General features: G+C 53.0%; 1 protein-coding gene across 1 annotated transcript in view; it reads left to right on the top strand.

Moving 5' to 3' along the window:
* Positions 1–23,532, top strand: part of CACNA1A (calcium voltage-gated channel subunit alpha1 A) — a 214,528-nt gene that overhangs the window by 156,968 nt on the left and 34,028 nt on the right. The window contains exons 24-31 of the mRNA XM_034657160.1: positions 1,487–1,546; positions 2,030–2,136; positions 11,197–11,296; positions 13,564–13,724; positions 15,164–15,301; positions 16,831–17,032; positions 18,133–18,297; positions 20,889–20,999. Coding sequence (XP_034513051.1) covers positions 1,487–1,546; positions 2,030–2,136; positions 11,197–11,296; positions 13,564–13,724; positions 15,164–15,301; positions 16,831–17,032; positions 18,133–18,297; positions 20,889–20,999 — 1,044 coding nt within the window. The remainder of the gene's footprint in view (positions 1–1,486; positions 1,547–2,029; positions 2,137–11,196; positions 11,297–13,563; positions 13,725–15,163; positions 15,302–16,830; positions 17,033–18,132; positions 18,298–20,888; positions 21,000–23,532) is intronic.

The following is a 23,532-nucleotide window of genomic DNA, read 5'->3' as shown; positions in this document are numbered from 1 at the left end:
CCTGTCGCCCCACCTCAGGAAGCCAGCCATCCTGGCCACTCTGCCCCTGCTGGCCCTGTGAGCACCACACATAGCGGGAATGCAAGTTGCGGCCACACGGATCACAGAGCCCAGTGCCCACAGGACCCAGTACAGTTCCAGCTACTCATGCATTCATTCAGCAAACATTTCTTGAGCGCCAGCTGTATGCTTGGGCTTGAATATTGAGCCAGAGGCGCTACAGGGACAGGCGAACATCCGTGCCTTCACGGGGCTGATACCGGGTCGGGAACATGAATGATGAGATCACTAATAACTATAACAAATGATAACGAGTAGTTTACAAGGGTGGGTGGTAGACTAGGTAAGAGAAATCGCAAACACCAGGAAGTAGGACTTGAAACAGGTGGTAGGGGAAGACAGCACTGAAAAAGTGATGTGTGAGCCGAGCCATAAAGGAGGAGAGATTGGCAATCCGGTGGGATGTGGGGAGGAGCATTCCAGACAGAGGTAGCATCCTGTGCAAAGGCCCTGAGTTGAAGACAGGGCGGCAGGAGCAGAGATAGCAAGGGGGAGTGAGAGGAGGTGAGGGCGCAGAGGTGACCGGGCAGAGCTCTCAGGGCCCTGGGGGCCCCCAGGAGGACTGTGGCTTTTACCTCAAGTGCAATCAGAGCCACAGAGGATTCTAGAGCAGAGAAGGACCTGAACCTGACTCGGGTGCTCACAGGCGTCCTCTGGTGGTGGGGCTCCGTAACTATCAGCTCCTTTCTAACACGAATCCGATGGAGTCAGCCCCCTGCGTTTGCCACCTGCCCGGCGCAGTGCCGGCAGTCCCATCCTCACACGAAGGTCGCACCAGAGGCGTGCCACGACATGGCCTGGGAGGGGCCAGGCTGCAGGCCGTTGCTCATCCAGGCAGAAACCACCCAGCCCTGGCCCTGTGTAATGGGGGGGGGGGGACCACCCCACCGTGGTGAGGATGTGGCCACAGAGTTGGGTGGGAGACCACAGTGGTGAGTTGGACCCCCAGGGTACGACTTAGACGGTTGGTCATGTTTAAGAGACCCTACGATTTATCACCTAAGAGGCCCAACAGGTCAAGGGCATTGGGAGGCCGGACTCATCACCAACAGGGATGCAGTCCTCCCTGAACTTCCCCAAGACCACCTTTACCTTATATTTGAGCTTCGGGCAAATAAAAAAGAAACCCTTCCTACTGGTGATCCAATGGTCCTGAGTGATTTTGTTAGCACTTTGCTGCCATCTGCTGGACAGTTTCATACACAACATACAAAGCAGTACTCTGAGACAGGATGGGAGGGGCCTTGGGCAGTGCACATCCTGATCAACTGTATGGGGCAGCCGTGTTTCCTCCTCTGCTCGTGAGAGTGTGTTTCTCGGGAACTTTGCTGAAGACCACACACCCCAGTGGGCCATCACTAGGTTCATGGGGACTCTGCTGGAGCAAGCCAGTGATCTGCTGCCCCCTTGCTTTTATTCCCTACAGGTGCTGCGATATTTTGACTACGTTTTTACAGGCGTCTTTACCTTTGAGATGGTGATCAAGGTGAGTGCTGAGAGAGCCAGGGATCCAAGGGACTCCACCCTCAAGAATGCCACCCTGCATAGGTGGCATCCCCGGGGGATTAGAAATGCTTGGTGTGTTAGAGCAGCAGCAAGGACTGGAAGGAGTGAGTGAAGAGCGTGGGGAAAACCAGGGCAGGGAGATGAGAGCAGGGAGGTGACAGGCATAGATCCTGCAGGGCCTTGTGGGCCACGGGGAGGACTTTGATTTTTACCCCAAGTGAGGTGGGAGCCCTGGAAGGTTCTGAGCGGAGGGGGGACTCGACTCATGCCCATCCCTGTGGGCACCCTCCGGCCTTGTTGGAGAGGGCAGACTTGAGGGAGGGGCATGGCGGGAGGGAGCCAAGAGAACTAGGAGCAGGCGGCAATGCCCCCTCCTGATACCCCTCCCCCAGAGGCTGGAAAAGTGGGTCTCGCTCCCCAAGGTGGGATGAGGGTTCTGACCACCATCTCTTCTCACCCCTAGATGATCGACCTGGGGCTCGTCCTACACCAGGGTGCCTACTTCCGCGACCTCTGGAACATTCTCGACTTCATAGTGGTCAGTGGGGCCCTGGTGGCCTTTGCCTTCACGTAAGTCTCCTCCTGAGGCTTCTACTTGCCTCTTTGCCCCCCGCCCCTGGCATGGGGCTGCCCACTGGATCAGGGAATGTGTTCTCAGGGCGTAGAGATGGGGAGAGTGGGCTCTGGGGGGGTGGGAACATCCGCATGCCTCCAAGAAGAGCTTCGACTGGCTTTTGCATGACGTCCACTGTGGAGGAAGAAGGAGAAGGGACCCCACCTTCTGCCTCCTCACACAGCCGTGTCACCGACCCCTTGCTCTGCTGCTTTCAGTAGAATAGCCCCACCGGGACATCTCATCTTCCTTCTGCTCTACAAGCTCCACCCCAACCGCTGTCTCTAAGAGCCCCTAAAAAGAAAACCAGGAAATGAATGTGCACGAGAATTCAGACCCCCCACCCTGTGCCTGAAGGCCCTGTAGTTGTAGACCTGTGACTCCCTTTGTGTGTCTTTCACTTCTCCTGGCAGTCCTAGGACCCTCTCCCTCCTGAAAGGCCATGCATCATTGTGCAACTCCAAGATGGCACCTGGGTTGTGGGGTCCCGGTCCAAGATGGCACCTAAGTTCTGGACAGCATTTCAAGATGGCACCCAAGGGCTGGGCAGCCACTAGATCTTAGGGCCTTGATAGCAAACTTAGCAATACGTTCCTCGAGTTACAGATCTTTGGAGCAGGTTGAGAAGACCTAACCAGCTCATGATCCAGAAACAAATCTTGGGGACCCTGTCTGTGCCCACCACCGTGGGTCATTCCCAGAAAGGAAAGTCTCAGAGGGGCTCTGACCCACTTCACCCGCATAGTGAGAAATCAGAGGCTTCCTTTGTGCCTCTGCCCCCTAGCTTCCATCTCAGCAGATCTTCAGGGGTTCTTGAATGGCCCCCCAACCGAATAACAAATACCCGGTTTGTCAGGAGGCCAGAGTGGTGGCTCGTTTCCAATTTAAGGACTAACTTGGGCCACTCTCGGATTTTTCTCTGGGAACAACACAACGAAGTCAAGTGTGTCAGAACAGCCAGAAAGCTCCAGGGTTCTGGATGCCTCCAAGCTGGTGGGAGGTACCATGAGGGTCAGGAGGTTGGTCTTATTTCTGACCCTGGCCAGACTTCCCACCCCCCCTTTCTCTTTCCCTTCTACTTTCTTTTCCGCTTTCTATGTCTGCTCTCCTTCCACCTTGTCTCCTTTCTTTCTCCTTCTTCCTCACTCCTTCCTCCTCTCCGTCCCTCTCTGTCACCCTTTTTTAAATGATTGAGTATTTATTTACATATTAGAGCAGTGGAAAACACTGTAAAACAAAAACAACAACAACAAAACAACCCTAGATTTTGGCTATGTTATTAACGTGTTCTGAGGTTTCAAAAAATAAAATAAAGTCCACAGTGAATTAGAGGACAAAGATGGTCACAAATAAGACAAATAATTGTTGGCCTTCATATATAAAAAGCAATTACAAATCAATAAGAAACGTGAAACTCAGGATATAAATGGGCAAGGGATGTACACAGAAATTTTGCAGGTTGCTGACAATTAATAAAAATGATTTAGGGGCGCTTGGGTGGCACAGCGGTTAGGCGTCTGCCTTCAGCTCAGGGCGTGATCCCGGTGTTATGGGATCGAGCCCCACATCAGGCTTCTCCGCGATGAGCCTGCTTCTTCCTCTCCCACTCCCCCTGCTTGTGTTCCCTCTCTCGCTGGCTGTCTCTATCTCTGTCGAATAAATAAATAAAATCGTTAAAAAAAATGATTTAAAAAATCAGCCTCCTGGGAATTCAGAGAAATGTAACATACAAATAAGATACAATTTGTTTCCTACCAAGGAATTTCTTCCAAAAAGATTTTTTTTTAAGATTATTTATTTATTTATTAGACCGAGAGAAGACAGCCAGCGAGAGAGGGAACACAAGCAGGGGGAGTGGGAGAGGGAGAAGCAGGCTCATAGTGGAGGAGCCTGATGTGGGGCTCGATCCCAGAACGCCGGAATCATGCCCTGAGCCGAAGGCAGACGCTTGACGACTGCGCCACCCAGGCGCCCCCAAAAAGATTTTTGAAGTGTATATGAGAATGGCATGAAATATGCTCCTCCCTCCCTCCAGCAGCTATTTGAGCGACTCCTACAAGGTGTCTGGTAGGCGCCATATTAGGTCCTGAGCAAATCTCAGCTCTGAAGAGCCAAAACGTTTTACCGCCCTCAGCCTGGAGTGAATCCATCCCCTGAGGAAATTATCTACGTACTGTGTGTCTGTCTGTTTCTATCCCAAATCCGCTTCCCTCCCTCGCTCCTGTTTCTTTCTCCTTTTTTCTCTTCTTCCCTCTGACTGCCTCTCCTGCTCTTTCTCCTTCTGTTTCTCTCCCTCCCTCCTTCCCTCTCTCTTTCAGTGTGTCTCTCTCCTTTTTCCTCCCTTTTCCCCAACCCTGCGTTTTCTCTTTTCTGTTTATCACCTTCTGTGTCTCTGTGTCACCTCTGTTTCTCTTTGCCCACCGAGCCCGCCCTAGCACGTGTGTGTCTCTCTCTGCCTCTGTCCCTCTGTCTGGTTCATATCCTCTCTCCTCCCCCCTCTCTCCCTCTTTTTCACGCTCTCTCTCTCTCCTTCCTCTGACCCTGGCCCCGTGGGCCTGAATATCTACCAAGCCTGTGGGAGCTAGAGAAAGGGGACACTCTGCCATGCGTTCTGGGATCAGGAGACCCAGCCCCCACCATGTTCTGACCAGGGACGGTCTCTGCGACAAGGGAGGGCAAGCTCTAGCAGGCACCTTGCTCGTACTTCCTCAGGCCTTCTAGGATGATGTCCTCCCAGGAGCCCCCAAGTCTCCTAGAGCTGAGGAGGTGATGGGTCGGGGGGAGCCCTATCACCCACATCCATCTGTCCACACACAACCACTGCTTTGCCAGCTCTGCCCGGGGTGGTGGGTTTTGCCCTCTGTGGCCACCACTGGGTGTGGAACAAAAGGAGTGGTGACCGAGGCCCATCAACTCACCCTTGGCCTGGCACTTTCCTCCCAGATCTCCATCAGAGCCAACATGCTTCAGTGAAAAGGAGGGCCCCCCCACCCCCATTGCCCTGCCTCACCTCCATCCCCCAATCTGACCTCACGATTTGGGGAAGGGGTGGCGTTCCAAAGACGTGGGACTTTCAACCAGAGAACTTTTGCCGTAATGAGCTATAGTTTACAATATGCTGTTTCTAGGGTCCCTGGAGCTACAATTAGGCTCTACTTGAAGGAAACAATTTGCAAAATCAAAATTATTTTTCTACCAAAAATCAATCAGCAGAATGATTCTTTGTGTTGCAAAAGAATCTGCTAGAGGGAGCTGATTTTTTTTTTGAATTTTCATTTTATATATGAAGTTATACAAGGGCGTTCGAAATGAGCCTACAACCCACAGAAGTTTGGCAGCATAGCTAGTCTTTTAAACTGCTTCGATGAAGTTGCCACAGGCATACAGCCAACCAGCCCATGACCTTGAAAATCCCCGTTTTGAATGGTTTTTTTTTTTTTTTAATTCCTATGCAAGGAAAAGGTCCAGACTGGGATTTAAGGACATCCTCTAAGCCTCAATGGGCTTGTAGATCTCACAGGAATTGGGGGATGGGGGAGGTGAGATTTTGCCAACGGGATCCTGACAAGTGCCAGCAGCTCTCGAGGGGTTTTGGAAGAGCTGACAGCCACGGGAGCACCTTTATATCATGGTCACAAGGATAGGAGAGGTCGACCCTGAGACCCCCCCTGCCAAGACCCTCCCTACCTTGCTGCAAAGAATCTATCTGGTGCTGCCACCTCTCTTTCAAGGCAGGGCTGCAGGCCTGGCACAGCTGGCCAGGCGCCTTGATCAAGCCGCTCCTGCATGCCCAAGGCTAATCTGTCCAAAAGCCCGAGAAGGAGCCCTCAGGCTGTTACTTTTCTGCCCAGAAAAGTCTCAGAATCCTGCCCCCTGGTTGCAGGTTTCTGGCCTCTTTCGCCTGAGAACATTTCTCACCCTATAAGGACTGCGCTTACTGTCTTCTCTTGTTACCACATGGTTGTCACATTGGCAGGAGCGAGGGATTCTCTGAGGGTCTCGGCCTGAGTGCCCAACCCCAGATTCCTTTGCATCTTTCCTTTCTGGTTCTTTAGCTCCATTTATCAGTCCTGTGCCCATCTCCTCATCAACAAGGCCGAGAACCCCGAGAGGTGTTAGTCTTATTGCTTTAGAATGAGGCTCCTTTAAGTCTATCTGATTTGTCTCTTACACGCAATTCCCTTAGCCGCACAGTGCCTCAGTTTCCCCATAAAGCCGAAAAACTTGACTGGGTGGTAACAGTCACAGCTTCCATATATTTAATCCCCACCAACAACCTCCGGTGGGAAGTTGTCTCGTTCCCATTCTATAGACGAGGAAACTGAGGCCCAGAGAGACTGAAGGGAATCGACTCTGGCAGGTTCCCTGAGGTCGGGCTCGACCGTCAGATTCAGGGGTGCTGCCTGTCTCCCAGCTGTGAACGTGGAAGCCTTCTCAAAGCAGCAGAAGGACACTTGGTAGCTTAGCCAGCCCGGGTCCCCCAAAAGCCGGGGGAAAGGGTCACGAGGCTGCTCCCTTCCTCATCGAAAGGAATCTTGCTGTTCTGGCCTTTGGGGTGGAGGCAAGGATTCTGCCGCAGTGCTGTGGTCGTGGCCCCGTCTCGGGTGTAGGAAAGCTATCCCTGTGGTCCTCCAAGGGATACGTCGAAGCTCTGCTGACAGTTTCCACCCCTCCTGCACCTCACCCGAATCTGTGTGTGCGTGTGTGTGTGTGTGTCCTGTTCCTTCCACGGACTGTGCCATGTCCACGCGAGCACCATGAAACACCATCCCATGAGCCATCGCCCATGACAGCACGCTCTGTGCCCACGCATCGGGGCGGCCGACTGACATGTCTCGGCAGCTGGCGGATCGTGACCCTGCCCTCCCTGCCAAGAGTCCATCTGGCACTGCCGCTCCTCCCGCCAGGCAGGCCAGCACGGCTGGCGGAACGCCTTGGTCAAGCCTCTCTTGCATGCTCCGAGCCCAGCCGCCAGGAAGCCAAAGAAGGAGCCCTCAGGCGGCCACATTTTTAATCCCATCCTCAACACAGCCCCTGCACTGAAGGCGTTATTTTTCTTGTGTGGGATAAAATGGACGAGAAGATTTGAACTCAAGAGACACGAACTGGGGTTTGAATCTCAGTCTGCTGCTTCCTAGCTGTGTGACCTTGGGCAAGTTGCTCTCCCTCTCTGGGCCTCAGCTACCTCATGTGGAAAACAGGCATGATGGTGCCACCTTCCCCACAGACAAACGTAGTGACATTCAGAAGGCTCACATCTTACACCTAAAGTCAGCAGGTCAGGCAGAAATCACTGTCCTTGAAAGATCTGTCAGTAATCCATAGAGGAGAAATTCCGTGATTCTATGAATGAGAGAACTCCTAGACACATTGAGCTTTGAGAACCACTAAGATGAAATAAAAAGGTGGGGGGAGGGGAATCCAGTGGAATATTTGTAGACATTTAAGCCATTCTGGTTTTAGAAATATCACTAACTTTGAATAAAATATTAAAGGAGAGGAAGGAAGGGGGGGAGGGAAGGAAGGAAGAAGGGAAAGGTCGCTCACTTCGAAAGAGGCAGCAGGTAGGGAGTTCCGGAGAGTCCCTGCCTGGCCCTCGGGTTTCTCTGGCCTTGACCTCCAGCCGTGGTTGGAGAGCTGTCATGAGACCGAGCCTGATTCCAAAGACGAGCTGTGCGAGGGCTGAGCCAGACTCCCAGGAGCTCCTCTACCCACACGCCAAACTGGAGCTCTTCGCTGACCCTGCTCCTTCACATCTTTGGGGGTAAAGCCAAGGCCATAGCTACTGCGTGTCAAGCGTCCGATTCCACAAGGTCTGTTTTACAGATGAGGGCGACAGCGAGGGGCAGAGCTGGGATTCAAACCCTGGTGGTCCAACGCCAAAGCTCACAGCTTCCAAGCCATTCTAAGACCTTCCAGCCGCAGAACCTCTGGAGGAGAGGGGTCTCTCCGGCTCTGGGCAGTGACCTTCCGTGGCAATTTCGCCTGTGGTCATCGACGACTTTCTGGCTGTCCTGCTACTTGGAAATTTGGCTTCCTTGGTGCCGTTGGGCAGTGCCGGGAGCCTGCCGAGGGCAGGGGACCAAACGGGGGGCTTCCAGATGGAAGGATGGACGTCGGCCAGAGCCTCAAGCCTGAGGCTGCCCCTCCTGGTGCCCGGGCAGGGCAGGGGGCGCTCAGGTGTGTGTGTGTGTGTGTGTGTGTGTGTGTGTGTGTGTGTGTGTGTATGTGTGTGTGTTCTGTGTTCTTTCTTCTGAGGCCGCTTACGATCTGTCTCTCCCTCCGACGCCACGTCACCAGGAGCAGTACACGGTAAAGTTCTCTCTCTCTCTCTCTCTCTCTCTCTCTCTCATTTTGTCTCTCGTTCTCCGTGCCCTGGTGCAGCTGTGTTGGTTCTGGGCCTGTTTCCATGGCCTTCTGTTTTTGCTGCCATCCGTTGCTTGCAGTGACCAGAGCCGCCCTCATTCTCGCCCCAGGGAGGAGGAGCCCTAAGGGGTCTTGGCCACCACCTCCCACCATGACCCACCATGAGTCTAGTTCTTGGCAAAGGATAGAAGAGACATGGGGGAGCAGGGCCTCTCCAGGGTCTGATTTCACAGTAAAGCAGCCGGGTGTGGTGGGGTGGTTCCCAGAGGAGTGTGTCCAGACCCCAAGATGGGAGAAGGGTCGACAAGCTACACAGCCAGGACTTGGGCTCTAAAAGGAGAAATTAGCCTCCCAAGGAACATCTACGCTTTCAGTGAAGTGGGTCAAAGTCGGGTTCTTTTCTGTGAGAGTGCTTGATCAAGCCGCTCTTGCATGCTTGGACCCAGTCTGCCAGGAACACTCCTCACTGCCTCAATAAACAAGATTGTTTCTCAGCCTCGCCCGAGGGCAAAGTACCTCCTGGGGGAGAGGTAGGGAGTCCTTTTCAGAGGAGTGGATGTGCCCATGGGAGGCATGTTTCCAAATGTCAGCCATTCAGCACTTCAAGATTGTAGCCAGTTCCACATACAACCTAGATGTCCGCTTACTTGACATTTTTTCCACCAACTTGTAGTCTAAATTTTGCTTCAGTTTTTGCTGGGAAACTAGATCGTCCCCTTACAACCAGTATTGACAACCTCGGACAGAACCACGGCTGGAAAGGTGAATTCCACAGGCACGAAACAGTGGCATTGTGGCTTGTCACATTCCAGCTGGGTTCTAGGAATTCCAAAGACATGAGTGCTAAGGGAAGCATTACAGACCTCCTAGCACATCTCGGAGACCTTCCACTCTTACCAAAGCAAAAGGCCTGAAAGATGCTTGAAGAAGAAATAGCTGGTTTCCCTGTGTGGTCCAGTTATTTAATTGTGTCCCTGTGCTGCCTCAAATTATCTCAGTGACTCACTTGATGTGTGCCGCCAGCTTCAGGGGCACAGCCTTGAGATAACAATGATGACTTTGGCTTTTAAAAGGGCAAAGTATGTTCCAGCTGAATCCCGGAGCACAGCTGTGCCCTGCAGGATAATGTCCGGTTCCCCTCTTTATTGCCTGACAAATGAGAGAAAGGAGATCTGAAGGAAGAATGTTTTTGTGCCCCGATGCCCAGACACACCGTGGTCGGGGTCCCTGGGATAGCTCCCCACATGACCCACGAGGTAACTAGAAATGCTCGCTGGGAGAGCCTCAGAGAACTCTGATCTGGATCCATTCACATGTGTCCTGAGGCCACACGCCAGGGGCATAATGGGGGCTGGGACAAGAACCAAGAGTAAAGGGAACATGGAGACGTAAAAGAAGAAATCACAATTTAAGCCTTTGAGGGGTTTTCTGTCTAAAGCCTGAAGCCAAAGGCAGAAACCAAGATGACTGTGGAACAGCAGTAGGGGCTGGTCAAACCCCACAGCAATCAGGACAGGCTTTCAGATGATAAAGGAGCATCTAACTTGGCTCTGGGGGCTGCAGGGTCCTGTGAATGGAGAAGTGGAGGAAGGGCATTTCTGGCAGCAGGAACAGTATGTGCAAAAGCAGAGGGAGGCAAAAGAGTGTGTGGCTGGGGTTTGGGGTGTGTTGCAGTCGATGGGAATGCAAAGGTAAAGGTAAGTTGGGCTAGATTTCCAAGAGCCTTGAGTACTGTGCCCAAAGTTCGCACTTCTAGGAATTCAGATGCTCCAGAAGGATTCTGAGAGGGAGAGCAACATGGTCATTGGTGTGGGCCAGTGTGTGCAAAAAAGATCGAAGGAGAGAGAGACGGAGTCGGGGGAAGCTGGGAAGTGGGTAACGGGAATCCAGTGTAAGCTGGTGGCCAGGGACGATGATGGAGATGTTAGGGGGGTAACCCATTGGGGGTGGAGGACAGGAAGCTGAACGCGACACTTGGGTTTCTGGCTTGGGTGACTGGGTGGGTGGTGAGTTCTATTAACCACCATGCTTTGATGGCTGCACCCAATGCCCTTCTCTTGGGGGACCCGAATCATGGTTGGCTAAGGGTAGCAAGGCATCTGCGGGGGCCGCACGACTAAAGCTCAGGTCCAGCAGACCCTGGACTGAACTTCTGTGCCGCTTTCTGCAAAGACGGGCTAAGGGACCCTGGCAGAGGTTCGACATCGGCATCTGATGTCCTGGTTCTTTCCTTTCGTGTGGGCTCAGGGAATTCTGGGGGAGAGCCACGTTAAGTATTTCCTGAATCCTGTTGGAAGCGGGGCAAGGAATCCCATTTCCTAAAAGCCCACCAAGACCACCTCCAGTGAACATACAGGGACAGCCAGCTCCCCTCTGCTGGGTCTGAGCTCGCCCCCAGCTGCTCAGGCCTGGCCAAGTGGTGGAGGGCCCTTAAGGAATTGGAGACCAGAACCACAGAAGGCCATCTACTGACTACCTCTTCAGCTCAAACATAGCAGAGGTGCTCCCCGCTCTTCCCCAGCAAGTGCCAGGCTCACCCCAGACTCCTCGGCCTGAGAGGGTGGGGTCACATAGAGTTGTGGGCCACCCACCACCGACACTGACTTCTGCTCCCTCTCTTCCCCTCTCCGCACCTTAACATCCCTCCACAGTGGCAACAGCAAAGGAAAGGACATCAACACAATTAAATCCCTCCGAGTCCTCCGGGTGCTACGACCTCTTAAAACCATCAAGCGGTTGCCAAAGCTCAAGGTGAGATTGGGGCATGTGGGAGGCCTGTCAGGGTTGCCATGTACAGTTGGGCAGGTTGCACGCTGCTCAAGGACACTACATTGAAAGGGATGCTGATAACATCACATCCATCATATATGGATATATTTATTACAACTTTCCAGCAGATGGCAGTAAAGTGAGTTGATCTAACAAAATCTGTGTATTATGAGTTTTCCATTAGATGAAACGTCTTAAATGGGGATCCCTTTTCCTAATTCACAGGAGGACATCAAATGTATAAAATAGGGCACAACCGTAATGTGAGAAGCAGGAAACCAGGCTTCTGCTCCCACATAACTTTTGACTTTTCACCCACCTGTTCTAGGCTCCATTATCTCCTGTTCCAAAATAGTATGAACCAGCATTTCCCAAAGCTTGTCATTCAAGAGAAACAGGAGAACAGAAAAGGAAATGCAACCTAGTCACTCAAACACACCTTTTTCACTGATTTCCGCCTTAGGGCCACCTGTATTATCTCCTACTTAATGTTAAAGTCATCGCTTTTTAAAATTTATTTAAACGAAGGTATTTTATTTTTTGATTTGTTTTATTTTTTATTATGTCATGTTAGTCACCATACAGTATATTGTTAGTTTTTGATGTGGTGTTCCATGATTCATTATTTGCGTATGACACCCAGTGCTCCATGCAATACATGCCCTCCTTAATACCCATCACCGGGCTGGCCCATCTCCCAACCCGCCCCCCCCCAAAACCCTCAGTTTGTTTCCCAGAGTCCATAGTCTCTCGTGGTTCATTCCGCCTTCTGTTTACTCCCCCTTCATTCTTCCCTTCCTTCTCCTACTGATCTCCCTGCTATTTCTTATGTTCCACAAATGAGTGAAACCATATGATGATTGTCTTTCTCTGCTTGACTCATTTCACTTAGCATTATCTCCTCCAGTCCCGTCCATGTTGCTGCAAATGTTGGGTAATCGTTCTTTCTGATGGAATGATTTTGAACATTTTTTCATGTGTCTGTTTGCCATTTGTATGTCTTCATTGGAAAAGTGTTCATGTCTACTGCCCATTTTTTGACTTGATTATTTGTTTTTTGGGTGTTGAATTTGAGAAGTTCGTTATAGATCTTGGATACCAGCCTTTAATCTGTAGTTTCATTTGCAAATATCTTCTCCCATTCTGTGGGCTGCCTCTTTGTTTTAATGACTGCTTCCTTTGCTGTGCAGAAACTTTTTATCTTGTTGAAGTCCCACAAGTTCATTTTTTCTTTTTAAAAGAACGTATTTTAAAAGGAAATTCTATGCCAAGGTTCTCAAGCTGGAAAACCAGAACCCAATGTTAATAGAAGGTAAAACTAAATACATTCTCCCCAAAATAAGACACCATTAGTAAAATCTAGCCCAAAAGGTTGCCTGGAAAAGGCTTTGGACATGGGTGCTCGCTCTTCCTGGGTTGAAAAGGAAAAGTATCAGGATTTTGGTGTTAACAACATGGCAAGAAAGCAAGACTTGCTCCTTCACTCAAAAGGATTGAAGGGAAAAGTGGATAGTGAATAACTTTGTGATGGCGAGATTCAGCAGTACTTAGTGTTGGGCTCCTGCAGGACCTAAAGGAACGTCCTCTTGTCACCTGGGCGTGCCCCTCCCCCGTGACTTTGGCACCCTCGCTCGTGATATGTGGCTGCCTGTTGGACATGAGAGCAAGCTTGCTTGCGTTGAAATCCGTGGAAGTCCAGCCGTATTCAGTGCTGCAGTTCCTCACCCATTTCCGGGTGGCGGCCCCCTTCCGGAGCCCCCATGAAAGCTGTGCATTCTCCTCCCCTCCCCCGCCCCGGGGAAAGCTGGCAGAGCTGGCCTGTCATTACAGTAGGTTCCAGGACCCTTACCCACTTGTGGTTAGGACCCACCGTGGTTAGAAGCAGAACGGGGCGGGGGACGTTGCCGGCGGGACCCCTGCCGCCTTTGGGAGTTGGAGGAAAGAATCCATCTGACCCAGGACGGAATCTCCTGGGTCCGTGCCGTCGTCTCTCCAAGCCAGAGCGCCCCCTACTGTTCAGTGTGCAGAAGGGAGGGAGAGCACAACTCCAGATGGAGGGGAAGGGGCAGAGCGGGGGGGGGGGGGGGGGGGGCCNGCGGGAGGCAGGGACACAGAATCAACGGGAAAGGCCTTGTCTGTGAGACGGAACAGTGGCAAATCGGCAGCACGTCGGTGTCGCGCTGCTGGAGGCAGAGGCCGGGCGGCCCCCAGCCCCCACCCCCGTGCCCTCTCTCAACTCCGCCCCCCAGGCCGTGTTCGACTGTGTGGTGAACTCGCTCAAGAACGTCTTCAACATCCTCATCGTCTACATGCTGTTCATGTTCATTTTCGCCGTGGTGGCCGTGCAGCTCTTCAAGGGGAAGTTCTTCCACTGCACCGACGAGTCCAAGGAGTTCGAGAAAGACTGTCGGTGGGTCTCTGCTCTCGTTGATGTCCCCGTGGGGGCTGGCGGCGGGGGGCGGGGGCGGCAGAGGCGCCCCTGGGCTTGCAAACGGGAGCTTTGGGTCCTGGGCATGACCCAGGCGCAAGCAGCTTGGGGCCGCAGTCGGAAGGAAAAGGTTCGGTGTTGGAGTTGCCGCGCGTGGCTTCCGTCCCCACCTTTGTCAAGTGGGGGTTATTCATACGCGTCCCCTTATTGGGAAAGCTTTCCCGGCGGATGTGTTTCCAAGAGTCAGAATATTTGGGGATTTTAGGAAGATCGTATAGCGCGTGTTCCGCCTAGGACGTCAGTCACCCTCAGCTGGGGCTGAGGCATCCCTGTAATCAAACGGTTTGGGGTTTTGGGTTGGGGTTTTTTTGTTGTTGTTGGGAAACATGCAAGTATTTGCACCAAATGGGACAAACGCCCAGTGTGAAGAGCCTCCCGTCCAGTCAGGTCAGGCTTCATTGCCAGACGAATTAGATCAGAGGTGGACAAACTTTGCCTGCCAAGGGCCAGATCCTACGTACTTTGACCTCCGTGGGGCCTACAGCCTCTGGGGCAGCTCCTGTCTGCTGCGGACTAACGCAGGGCCGCCGGACAACTCGGAGACAAACGGGAGAGTCTGTGTTCTCGTTTCTAGAAACGAAAATGTGAACGTCGGATAAATTTAATTTGTCACGAATGCATTCTTTTGATTTGTTTTCAACCACTTAAAAATGCAGACCACAGTTCTTGGTTTGTGGGCCACACAGAAGCTGGGGCACATTTGTTCTGTGCGTCATAACTTGCCATCCCCTGACTTAAGAGAAAAATGTTTGGTTTTCGGAACTCTCTAGATTTTTGGAGTCGTGGATGAGAGGTTGTGGGCCTGCAGTTGCCCCCTCTTCAGGTTATCCTGGTGATAGAACTTGCTAAGCCCTTAACTACGTGTCCCCTAAACACTGGCACTGGTGTAAAGCGTTAATATGCAGGGAATGGCAGCCTGCTATTTTGGTGGCTGTGTCCTGACACTGGAAGGACCCCAGACACTTGGCCATGTGTGTCTGGGGCTAAGCCTTGTGTCCTGCCCTGAAAAGGAACAGCAGCCTCCCCCTCCGGCCTGATGAACCCAGAGATGTGCCTGTCCTCTCTCCCTGCTCTCAAGCCCCTCAAGCCTCAGGCTCCCACCCTTCTCGCAGGACTAGAAGTTTTCGTGTTGCAAGAGAGTGCTTGGTCCTGAGTCGGCTGTTGGCCCCGAGTCAGGCCTCGTGTGAGGATTTGTCTCTGAGCGAATGCACACATATGTCAGGGAGACACAGAGGGGCCGCTGCTTCCTGGGCTCAGGGATGCCGTGTGGGCTGGTGGGCCCCCTCCCTCTTCCTCCTGTCTCTGCCTGCCGAAGATGAGTGCCCCTTCTGTTTACTAATGGCCCCCGTTTTCTGTGGCAGCGGCAAGTACCTTCTGTACGAGAAGAACGAGGTGAAGGCCCGGGACAGACAGTGGAAGAAATACGAGTTCCATTATGACAACGTGCTGTGGGCCCTGCTGACCCTCTTCACCGTGTCCACGGGAGAAGGCTGGCCACAGTAAGTGGCCCGCCACAGAGCCCCACGGAGGAGTCAGGGGGACCCTGGGGAGCAGGGTGGGAAAGGGTCTGAGAGCCCAGTGCTGAGAAAGGCCTGGCTAAGGGGAGGCTGGCTCCTGGCTTCCCGAGGTGGAGACCCCGCCGGGCGCACGAGGGGCCATCACTGAGAAGCAGCCTGCCCATGCGCCTGGGCCTGCGGGGGCAGAAACCCAGCCCTTATGGGGCTGCTCCTTCCGCCAGACCCTGAGTGTCAGAAGGGCAGCGCTTCTAATTTGCAGAAAGGCTCCCCAGACCCAGGCAATCACATCCTCTTAACCCTTCCTGCGCCGGCGAGCGCAGATCTCCAAGACCAGGGTGTGTGGACGTGGCATTTCCCAAGTCCCTTTGACCACAGGACCATTCGTTGCCCAGAATAGGGCAAGGGCTGGGGTGAGGCTGAATTGTGCACAAGTCCAGGGCCAGACCCGTCTTTACTTAAAATGTTGATTTTTTTTCATCGTGGGTTTTTTTGGCATTTGTTGTGATTATTTAATTATCGCAGTAAAATACTATTTCTCTTGACAATGGAGAGGTTTGGCACCTCCTTAATTTGTGTCCAAGGCAAGTGCCTCACCCTCCTCACCCTGGTCCCAGTCCTCCTCCTAGAGGTCTCAGAAATGCAAGCTGATTCCAGGGTGTGCCCCTGGCATCCTCGCCTCCCTCCCTCCCACTCTCAGGAAACACACCAACCCTCGTGTGCCTCTCCACCCACCCACATGCACACTCAGTACCCACGCCCACTCACGTGGGGCCAGTGCTAGCCCACGGCACCTTGAGCAAATTTTTTAGACAGCCCTTCCTCAATGGACTTCACTTCCATCTGCCAGAAAATCACTGCAATATACTTAATGATTTTGTTCAAATAAGGTACTTCATGGCCACCTGCCCAAAAGTTGTCATCATAAATACACAAATCTATCACGTCTACAGTATGAATGGCACCCTTTAGACGCAGAACCCTTGAGCAGTGCACAATCTGTACAACTGTTGAGAGCAGCTGTGCACCTACATACTGCCATATTCATCCCCACCACCCCTTCTCAGCTGTGCTTAAATGCCCCCCCCACATGCTTCTATCTGCCTCCATAACCCCATACACCCTCCCATCCATCACCACCAACCTGGTTTCCCATCCCAGCTTGGCCAGGCCTTAGTGGGCGAAGTTCAGGAAGTCACTTTAAATGGCTAAACCTCAATTTCCTCGTGTGCAAACGGGGGCCAGTGATAACGTCCCTGAGAGGGTGGCTGAGAAAATAAATAAAATCACGTCCAGCACTTAAGAACCCTCAACGCGCAGTGGTAGAGATAACTGTGGTCAACGCTGCCCACAGACAAAGGCGGTGGGAAGGCTTCTGGCTCCGGGCAGTAACCACAGCAATTAGAGTCAGAACACAGCTACCACTTTCATTTCTTTGCTGTTTTCTCTTGATATTTCCCTCCATTCCTGCTGCCTGCCCCGCTCTCCCCCTCTCCCCGCCCCGCCCCTCACAGGGTCCTCAAGCACTCCGTGGACGCCACCTTTGAGAACCAGGGCCCCAGCCCCGGGTACCGCATGGAGATGTCCATCTTCTATGTCGTCTACTTTGTGGTCTTCCCCTTCTTCTTCGTCAATATCTTTGTGGCCTTAATCATCATCACCTTCCAGGAGCAGGGGGACAAGATGATGGAGGAATACAGCCTGGAGAAAAACGAGGTGCCACTTCCCGGCTGTGTCCCTCATTGAAACATTGTTGACACCCCCACAGCACACACGCACACCCACCCAGGAGACAGCTTTTAGGGGCATCTGGGGAGGGCACAGCAGCCTTGGGCAGGCAGAATTCAGTCTGCAGGGCGGCCCTTCGTGGGGTTCCCAGAGGCGAGTGCACTGACAGAAGATGTCTGCGTCGGTCAGTTGGGACCAGGTTATGCCGCAGTAACAGGCAGCCCCAGCATCTCAGGGCCAGATACCTGCACAGGGATTGACTGATTTCAGCTCAGCGCCGCATGTCCAGGGGGCTCCAGTCCACGTCATCTTTATTCTGGTTCCTCTCTGAGACATTTCGGATCAAGAAGAGAGAATGGCAAACCCCAGTCCAGTTCTTGTGGTCTGTGCCCAGAAGTGACACATGTCCCTCCTGCCTGCATCTCATTAGACAGAGCAGCAATGTCTCATGTCAGTCAGGGTGATCTCCCCGAGGGCAGAGTGGTGAATATTTATGAATGAAAATCCAGTCCTCCAGAGAGTACAGACGTGGCTCTTTGCCCTTCTAGAATCGTCCAAGCTAGGTGGAGGACCTAGAATTCATCCTTCCTCTGCTCTGTTGGCCCCTAAGACTAAGTAGCCATTATTCCTCCCTCCCTCCCTCAAAGGGAGAGAGGAAAAGAAGCAAAGTATTCATAGGAAAGAATGGTTAGCCTTCAAAGTCAGAATTTGGTTCAAGTGCAGGTTTGGCCCCCTCGGCAGCTGTGCCACATCAGGCAAGTGGCTTAACCTCTCTGAGCTTCTGTTTTCCTCCCCTGCAAAGTAGGGTTATTGATAGTGCCCACCTCCTACGTTTGCTGAGGGGGTTCAGGGAGGTCATGAGGAACATGCTAGCACAAGATCTGGCAGACGATGACGTCTCAAGGAGCCAGAGCTGTTGGCAGAAGAAAGTCTTCGTGGTGAAGGGCTTCAGGGAGTGAGGAATCCCGAGTGGGGACAGGCTTGAGCAGATGTGCCAGAGGGCCGTGGCCAGTGAGATGGGGGGTGCTCAGGGTCCAGCCGCCTCTCTCCTGCCCCTGGCCCTCACACCGCCGGCCTCTCTCCTGCAGAGAGCCTGCATCGACTTTGCCATCAGTGCCAAGCCGCTGACCCGACACATGCCCCAGAACAAGCAGAGCTTCCAGTACCGCATGTGGCAGTTCGTGGTGTCCCCGCCCTTCGAGTACACCATCATGGCCATGATCGCTCTCAACACCATCGTGCTCATGATGAAGGTGAGCCCCCAGCACTGCTTAACCCCCACGCGCGCTCTCCTCTGGCCAAGTGGAGCCATGCGCCGCAAGTTTCCCCAGGCAGACCACACTCCGTCACTGCCGCCGAGCCTCTGCTCCAGCTGTTCCCTCTGCCTGACACACGGTTCCCGCCCCTCGGCCTGGCCAACTCCTTCCAGCTGCATCTCCAGGAAGCCTTTCCTGACCTCCCATGACTGCACGAGCCACCTGTCTTTGCAAGCACCCCATCGGTGATCCCATATGTCATAATATCAGCGCCGGGTTGCCCGGCGTTCTCCCCCACCAGCCTGTGAGCTCCAAGAACCCAGGCAAGTCCCAGTCACCCCCGAATCCCTGGGGTTCAGCGAATCCCTGGCTCTGAGGGCGCTGGAGGCCCTCGATCAATGTTCAGCGGTTGAACCGAGGAAGGAGGGGCAGGCGGGGATCTTGCAACGCCTGGGGCCACGGAGCCTCTTCGGAGTGTAAAGTCAGAACCTTTCACCCTGTGGTTTGGAGACAAAAGGGCAGGATGTAAGCCCAGCTCTGCTGTTTATCTCAGCATTTAACTTTGCGCAAGGGACCAGCAATTCTCGGGCCTCAGTTTCCCTGTCAATGAAATGGGGACGACCGTAAGAGCATGTCCCTCCCATCCCCAGGCGGGGACGAGGATTGAATGAGGACGTTCAGGCAAAGACATGAGCACATTTCTCGACACCAAAAAACACCCGATATTGAAGCTGCTAATTTTTGAATTGGCGAAAAAGCGGTGCCTATTTTTGCTTGAAATGCTTCTCCATAAGCAAGTTCTTTTATCTTTTCATTGTTAGAGTCATGAGCAGTTTCAAACAGAAAGGAATGGTAGAGCACAGCGCTTCCCAGACAGCCGTGTGTTCTCGGATCATCTGGGGATCTTAACATGCAGATTCCAGGGTGGGGCTGGGATCCTGACATTCCAAGCAGCATCCCCGGGATGCCGGGGCTGCAGTTCCCTGGACCCCACCCTCGTGAATACCGGGTCTCCAGCACCCAGAGGTGCCCGTTGTGGGCACGTTCTAGGCTTGCCTCATCTACTCTGTTCCCCCCTTTTTCTTAATGTGAAATTTGCATAACATAAAATTAACCGTTTCAAAGTGTGCGGTTCAGGTGCGATTTAGTACCTTCACCATGTTGTGCAGCCAACTCTCCCCACTTCCAGAACATTTTCATTGCCCCAAAAGGGGCATGAGCAGTCATCGCCCCACCCCGTTCCCCCCCCCAACCCCTGGCAACCACCAATCTGCATTCTGTTTCTATGGATTTACCCATTCTGGACACTTCATCTGTTTTTTTTTTTTAATTATTTTAAATTATAGACATCACCGTATTTTTCCCTTAAATCCTTCAGTGTGTATTTCTAAGAAATAATAAATTTTCCTACATATTCTTTTTTTTTTTTTATTAGAGAGAGAGAGCTGGAGCAGGGGCAGGGGGAGTGGGAGAAGCAGACTCCCTGCTGAGCAGGGAGCCCGATGCGGGGCTTGATCCCAGGATCCTGGGATCATGACCCGAGCCAAAGGCAAACGCTTCACCGACTGAGGCACCCAGGTGCCCCTTCCTACATATTCTTATGCTCGACTGGATGAGTGATAATTCTCTAAGATACATATTGAATTGTCCCCCAAATGTCTTTTACAGCACAGGTTGGAGTTTTTTTGTTTTTTAGAAGTGGGGAAGGGCAGAGGAAGAGGGAGAGAGAGAGAATCTTAAGCAGACTCCCTGCTGAGCGCAGAGCCCGACACACGGGGCTCGATCTCCTGACCCTGAGATCATGACCTGAGCCGAAATCAAGAGTCAGACCCTTAACCAACTGAGCCACCCAGGCGCCCCATGAGTTGTTTTTTGAGCCAAGATCCAAATGGCTACACATGGTCTCTGGCGTTTGGCTTTTAAGTCTCTGTCTTCCCCATACCTTTTCCCCCCCCCATACTGTTGACTTTTTGAAGAAACCAGACGGTCCCGCTTCTGGGTGCACTGGTTTTCTCATGGGATACTGTAACCTCTTCTTCCCCCTGCCATGTCTCCTGTAACCTGGTACCCAGGGCTAAAGGTTATAAACTTGAGTCTAGTTAAATAGTTTTGGCAAGAGGAGTTCATTAGGAGTCAGAAAAGGAGTTACCTCTGGGACGGGTTGCTGACTGGAAAAGGGTGCAAGGAGACTTTTGGGGGTGCTGGACATGTTCTAAGTCTTAGTCTGGGGAGTGGTCTTATGGGAGGGCTCAAGTAAAGATTTAAAGAGAGAGAGGGAGAGATCTGAAAAAAAAAAAAACAATCCCGCAAAGAAGATGCCATAGACATCCTCCTATATCCCTTCAGGAGCGCCATCAGGCAGGCAGGCCTGGGATCCGCGATGCTAAGGCAGGACTCGAGAAAGTGCCTGTTTGGATGTGAAAAGATTAGTCCCGCCCACAAAGGGCTTGCTTGGGTCCCCTCCACAGGATGTTGGGAAGCCCAGTGTCCAAGTCCCACCTTCCCCCAGGACAGGATAGTCGCAGAGCCGTCTCCCCAGTCCTCACCCTGCCCGCTGACCCCACTGTCCTTCCTCCTCCCTCCTCCAGTTCTACGGGGCCTCGGTGGCTTATGAAAACGCTCTGAGGGTATTCAACATCGTCTTCACCTCCCTCTTCTCTCTGGAATGTCTGCTGAAAGTCATGGCTTTTGGGATTCTGGTAAGTACGGCCTTGGGGCTAGAGCTGCGGGTTGGGGGGCGGGGGAACCCGGAGGGGCACTGGGTGCTGGGCGCTGGTCTCCCCATCTGGCCCCAAGACCCCCAACCCCAGCAGCTGAGCATCCGTTCAGTGCCCACAGACCCTAGTAGGCGTTCACGCGCTTGCCAAGTAACACCAACGAGACCCAACACCTGTTGAAGGTTACTGTGTCCCACGCATGTCCTGGTGCAGCCATTCCTCAAAGTGACCCAAAGGGTGGGAGTAATTCCCATCCACTATTAGGAAACTGAGATCCAGACAGGCCAAGTCCACAGCGCCCCAGCCGTTCTAACTGCAGTCCATAGTAAGACGTACATTTTACAATGGAGGCAGCACGCAGACCTGCAGACACAACTGAGATATATTGTTCCCAGATCTGTGTCTGTCCTTGTCGTGTGTCCTTGCTGTGAAGCCGTGTTCTACTGATGGCCTTGCCTTTCTTTTTAAATGCAGTCCAGGACCCACTAGCTTGCCTTCATCTCCCACTAATACAAGCATTCTTAACCGGAGGGCCATTGATCCCTGAAGGGATCTGTGGATGCAGCCGGGGTGGGGGTGGGGGAGTGTCTGTGAAATTAGATGTGAAAAAAAAAACACCACATCTTTATTTTTCACAAGCCACTAGCCAGACTTTCACATCTCCTTCCATCTTGAAGGCAAACAGCCCCCTGCAGTGTTACCAGTATGGTCTGGGTCACAGATAGAAATCAGATATTTTCGTGGTGCGTGAGAGAGATCTCAGGCACCTCCCAGTTCCGCTTGTGTTCATCCTTGCTTCAAATGCTGGTGACTCTCAAACCGACCACGAGGAATTATTTAGCTTGTTAATAAACAAGTGTATTAATCATTAGATCATTGGAAAAAATATTGTGATAAGCATATTTTAAGATAACAGGGGCCCTTGCAATCCTGGGTATTTTATTTTATGCATTTACAAAGCTTCCTCTAAGAAGGTCTTCCCAGGTGGCCAAGGAGGTTCACAGCCAGGAAAAAAAAAATAAAAAGTGAAGAAGGCCCGAACCGGTGGGGTCGTGTGTTGGGGTGACTTCAAGAGGATCCCCAAGGAGTGGCCAAGCTCAGGCTTGACACAAGATGGCTTCCCTGCTGACCACCCCCTGAGTCCACCTCTCTGAGGAGATGGCCTACAGTCCGTGGCCTCAGCCAGGCTCGCAGTGGGGTGGAGGCTGGCTTCTCACCTTGGCTTCCCGAGGTGGCAAAGGGTGTCAGCATTGGTGCCAGAGAGCCCTTGGTTCAAATCACACCCCGGCTGTGTCACCTCACCTCTCTCCATCGTGAGGGCCCGTCCTCTGCCTCTTCCTCAGAAGGGCCCGTGCGGACTCCAGCACAGGTCAAGTGCATCTGGACGAAGTGAGGGTGAAGCCTGGCATGGAGGGCCCCGTTGATGCGAGGAGGCACCACAGGAAGGCTCCTCACCCCACCTTTCTCCTCCAAGGCAGTGGCTCCCAACCCTGTTACCCATCAGGAGCACTTGGGGAGATTTCTTAGAACTGAGTGATGCCTCAGAGCCAAGCCCAGAAGTTCAGATTCACTTGGTCAGGTGGGGGCCCCCTAATCTGTATTTTTAATGAATACCCCAGGAGAGTCCAAGGGACAGCCTGGGCCGTCAGGGCCGGCGCTGAACATCAGGCAGGCGGGGGGTGGGGGGGGGCACCCTGTATCCAGAGCCGTGTCACCAACTCAGCATTTCAGTCCTGGCAGTGCCACCCGGATGGTGGCAGAACACGTATGGGGGGTGGGGATCAGGCCCTGGCGAATCCTGCCTCAGCCCCTTTCTAGCTGCGTGGCCTCAAGCAAGCCACTTGGCTTTTTTCTGCCGTTTCCACATCTACAAGATAGGAGGACCATACATCCAGCTCCGGGGCTGAGGGGAGCGTGGTGTAGACTCTGGCACGGGACCTGCCCAACACAGCTGCTGTGTTGAATCCCCAGTCAGTCTGCTGGTAATAGCATGGTTCTGCCTGAGGGCTGGCCTCGAACTCCCCCACCCCTGACCATCCCCCAGGGCCCTCCCTGGACCCTCCCTCTCCAGTTTAGATGAAGCCCCAAGGTCACCACATGCAATTTAGGTGATGAGGGAAGCTTTCTAATCCAGGGGCTGGAGGCTTATGGCCAGACACCTAGAAAGTTGCCTGCATTGGGACTCCCCAGAACACAGCCTGAGATAAGGCTTGAGTGCAAGGAATTTATCTGAAAACCCAGGAAGCTCGGTGTGGGGGAGGGGGAGTGAGGCCAGAGCCAGAAGGCGGCCAGTACGGGGTGTGTTATGGGGCACAGTTCCATGGAGGGTCAACAGGAGGGAGCAGAGAGCACATGAGTCCAGAGTCCCTCCACTTGAGGAGAGGAGAGAGCTGGGGTGTTTATCCTCCAGGGCCCATCAGTCAGAGTCAAGGGCTGCTCCCAGGGGAGCTGTGAATTCCCCCAGCAAATCTGCCACCAGAGGGCGCCCCTGGGCAGAGTAACTGAAGGTGTGTAG

This window comes from Ailuropoda melanoleuca, chromosome 4 (genome assembly GCF_002007445.2).
Source record: "Ailuropoda melanoleuca isolate Jingjing chromosome 4, ASM200744v2, whole genome shotgun sequence".
Taxonomy (NCBI): Eukaryota; Metazoa; Chordata; class Mammalia; order Carnivora; family Ursidae; genus Ailuropoda; species Ailuropoda melanoleuca.
This window is presented reverse-complemented; position numbering and strand designations above follow the sequence as displayed.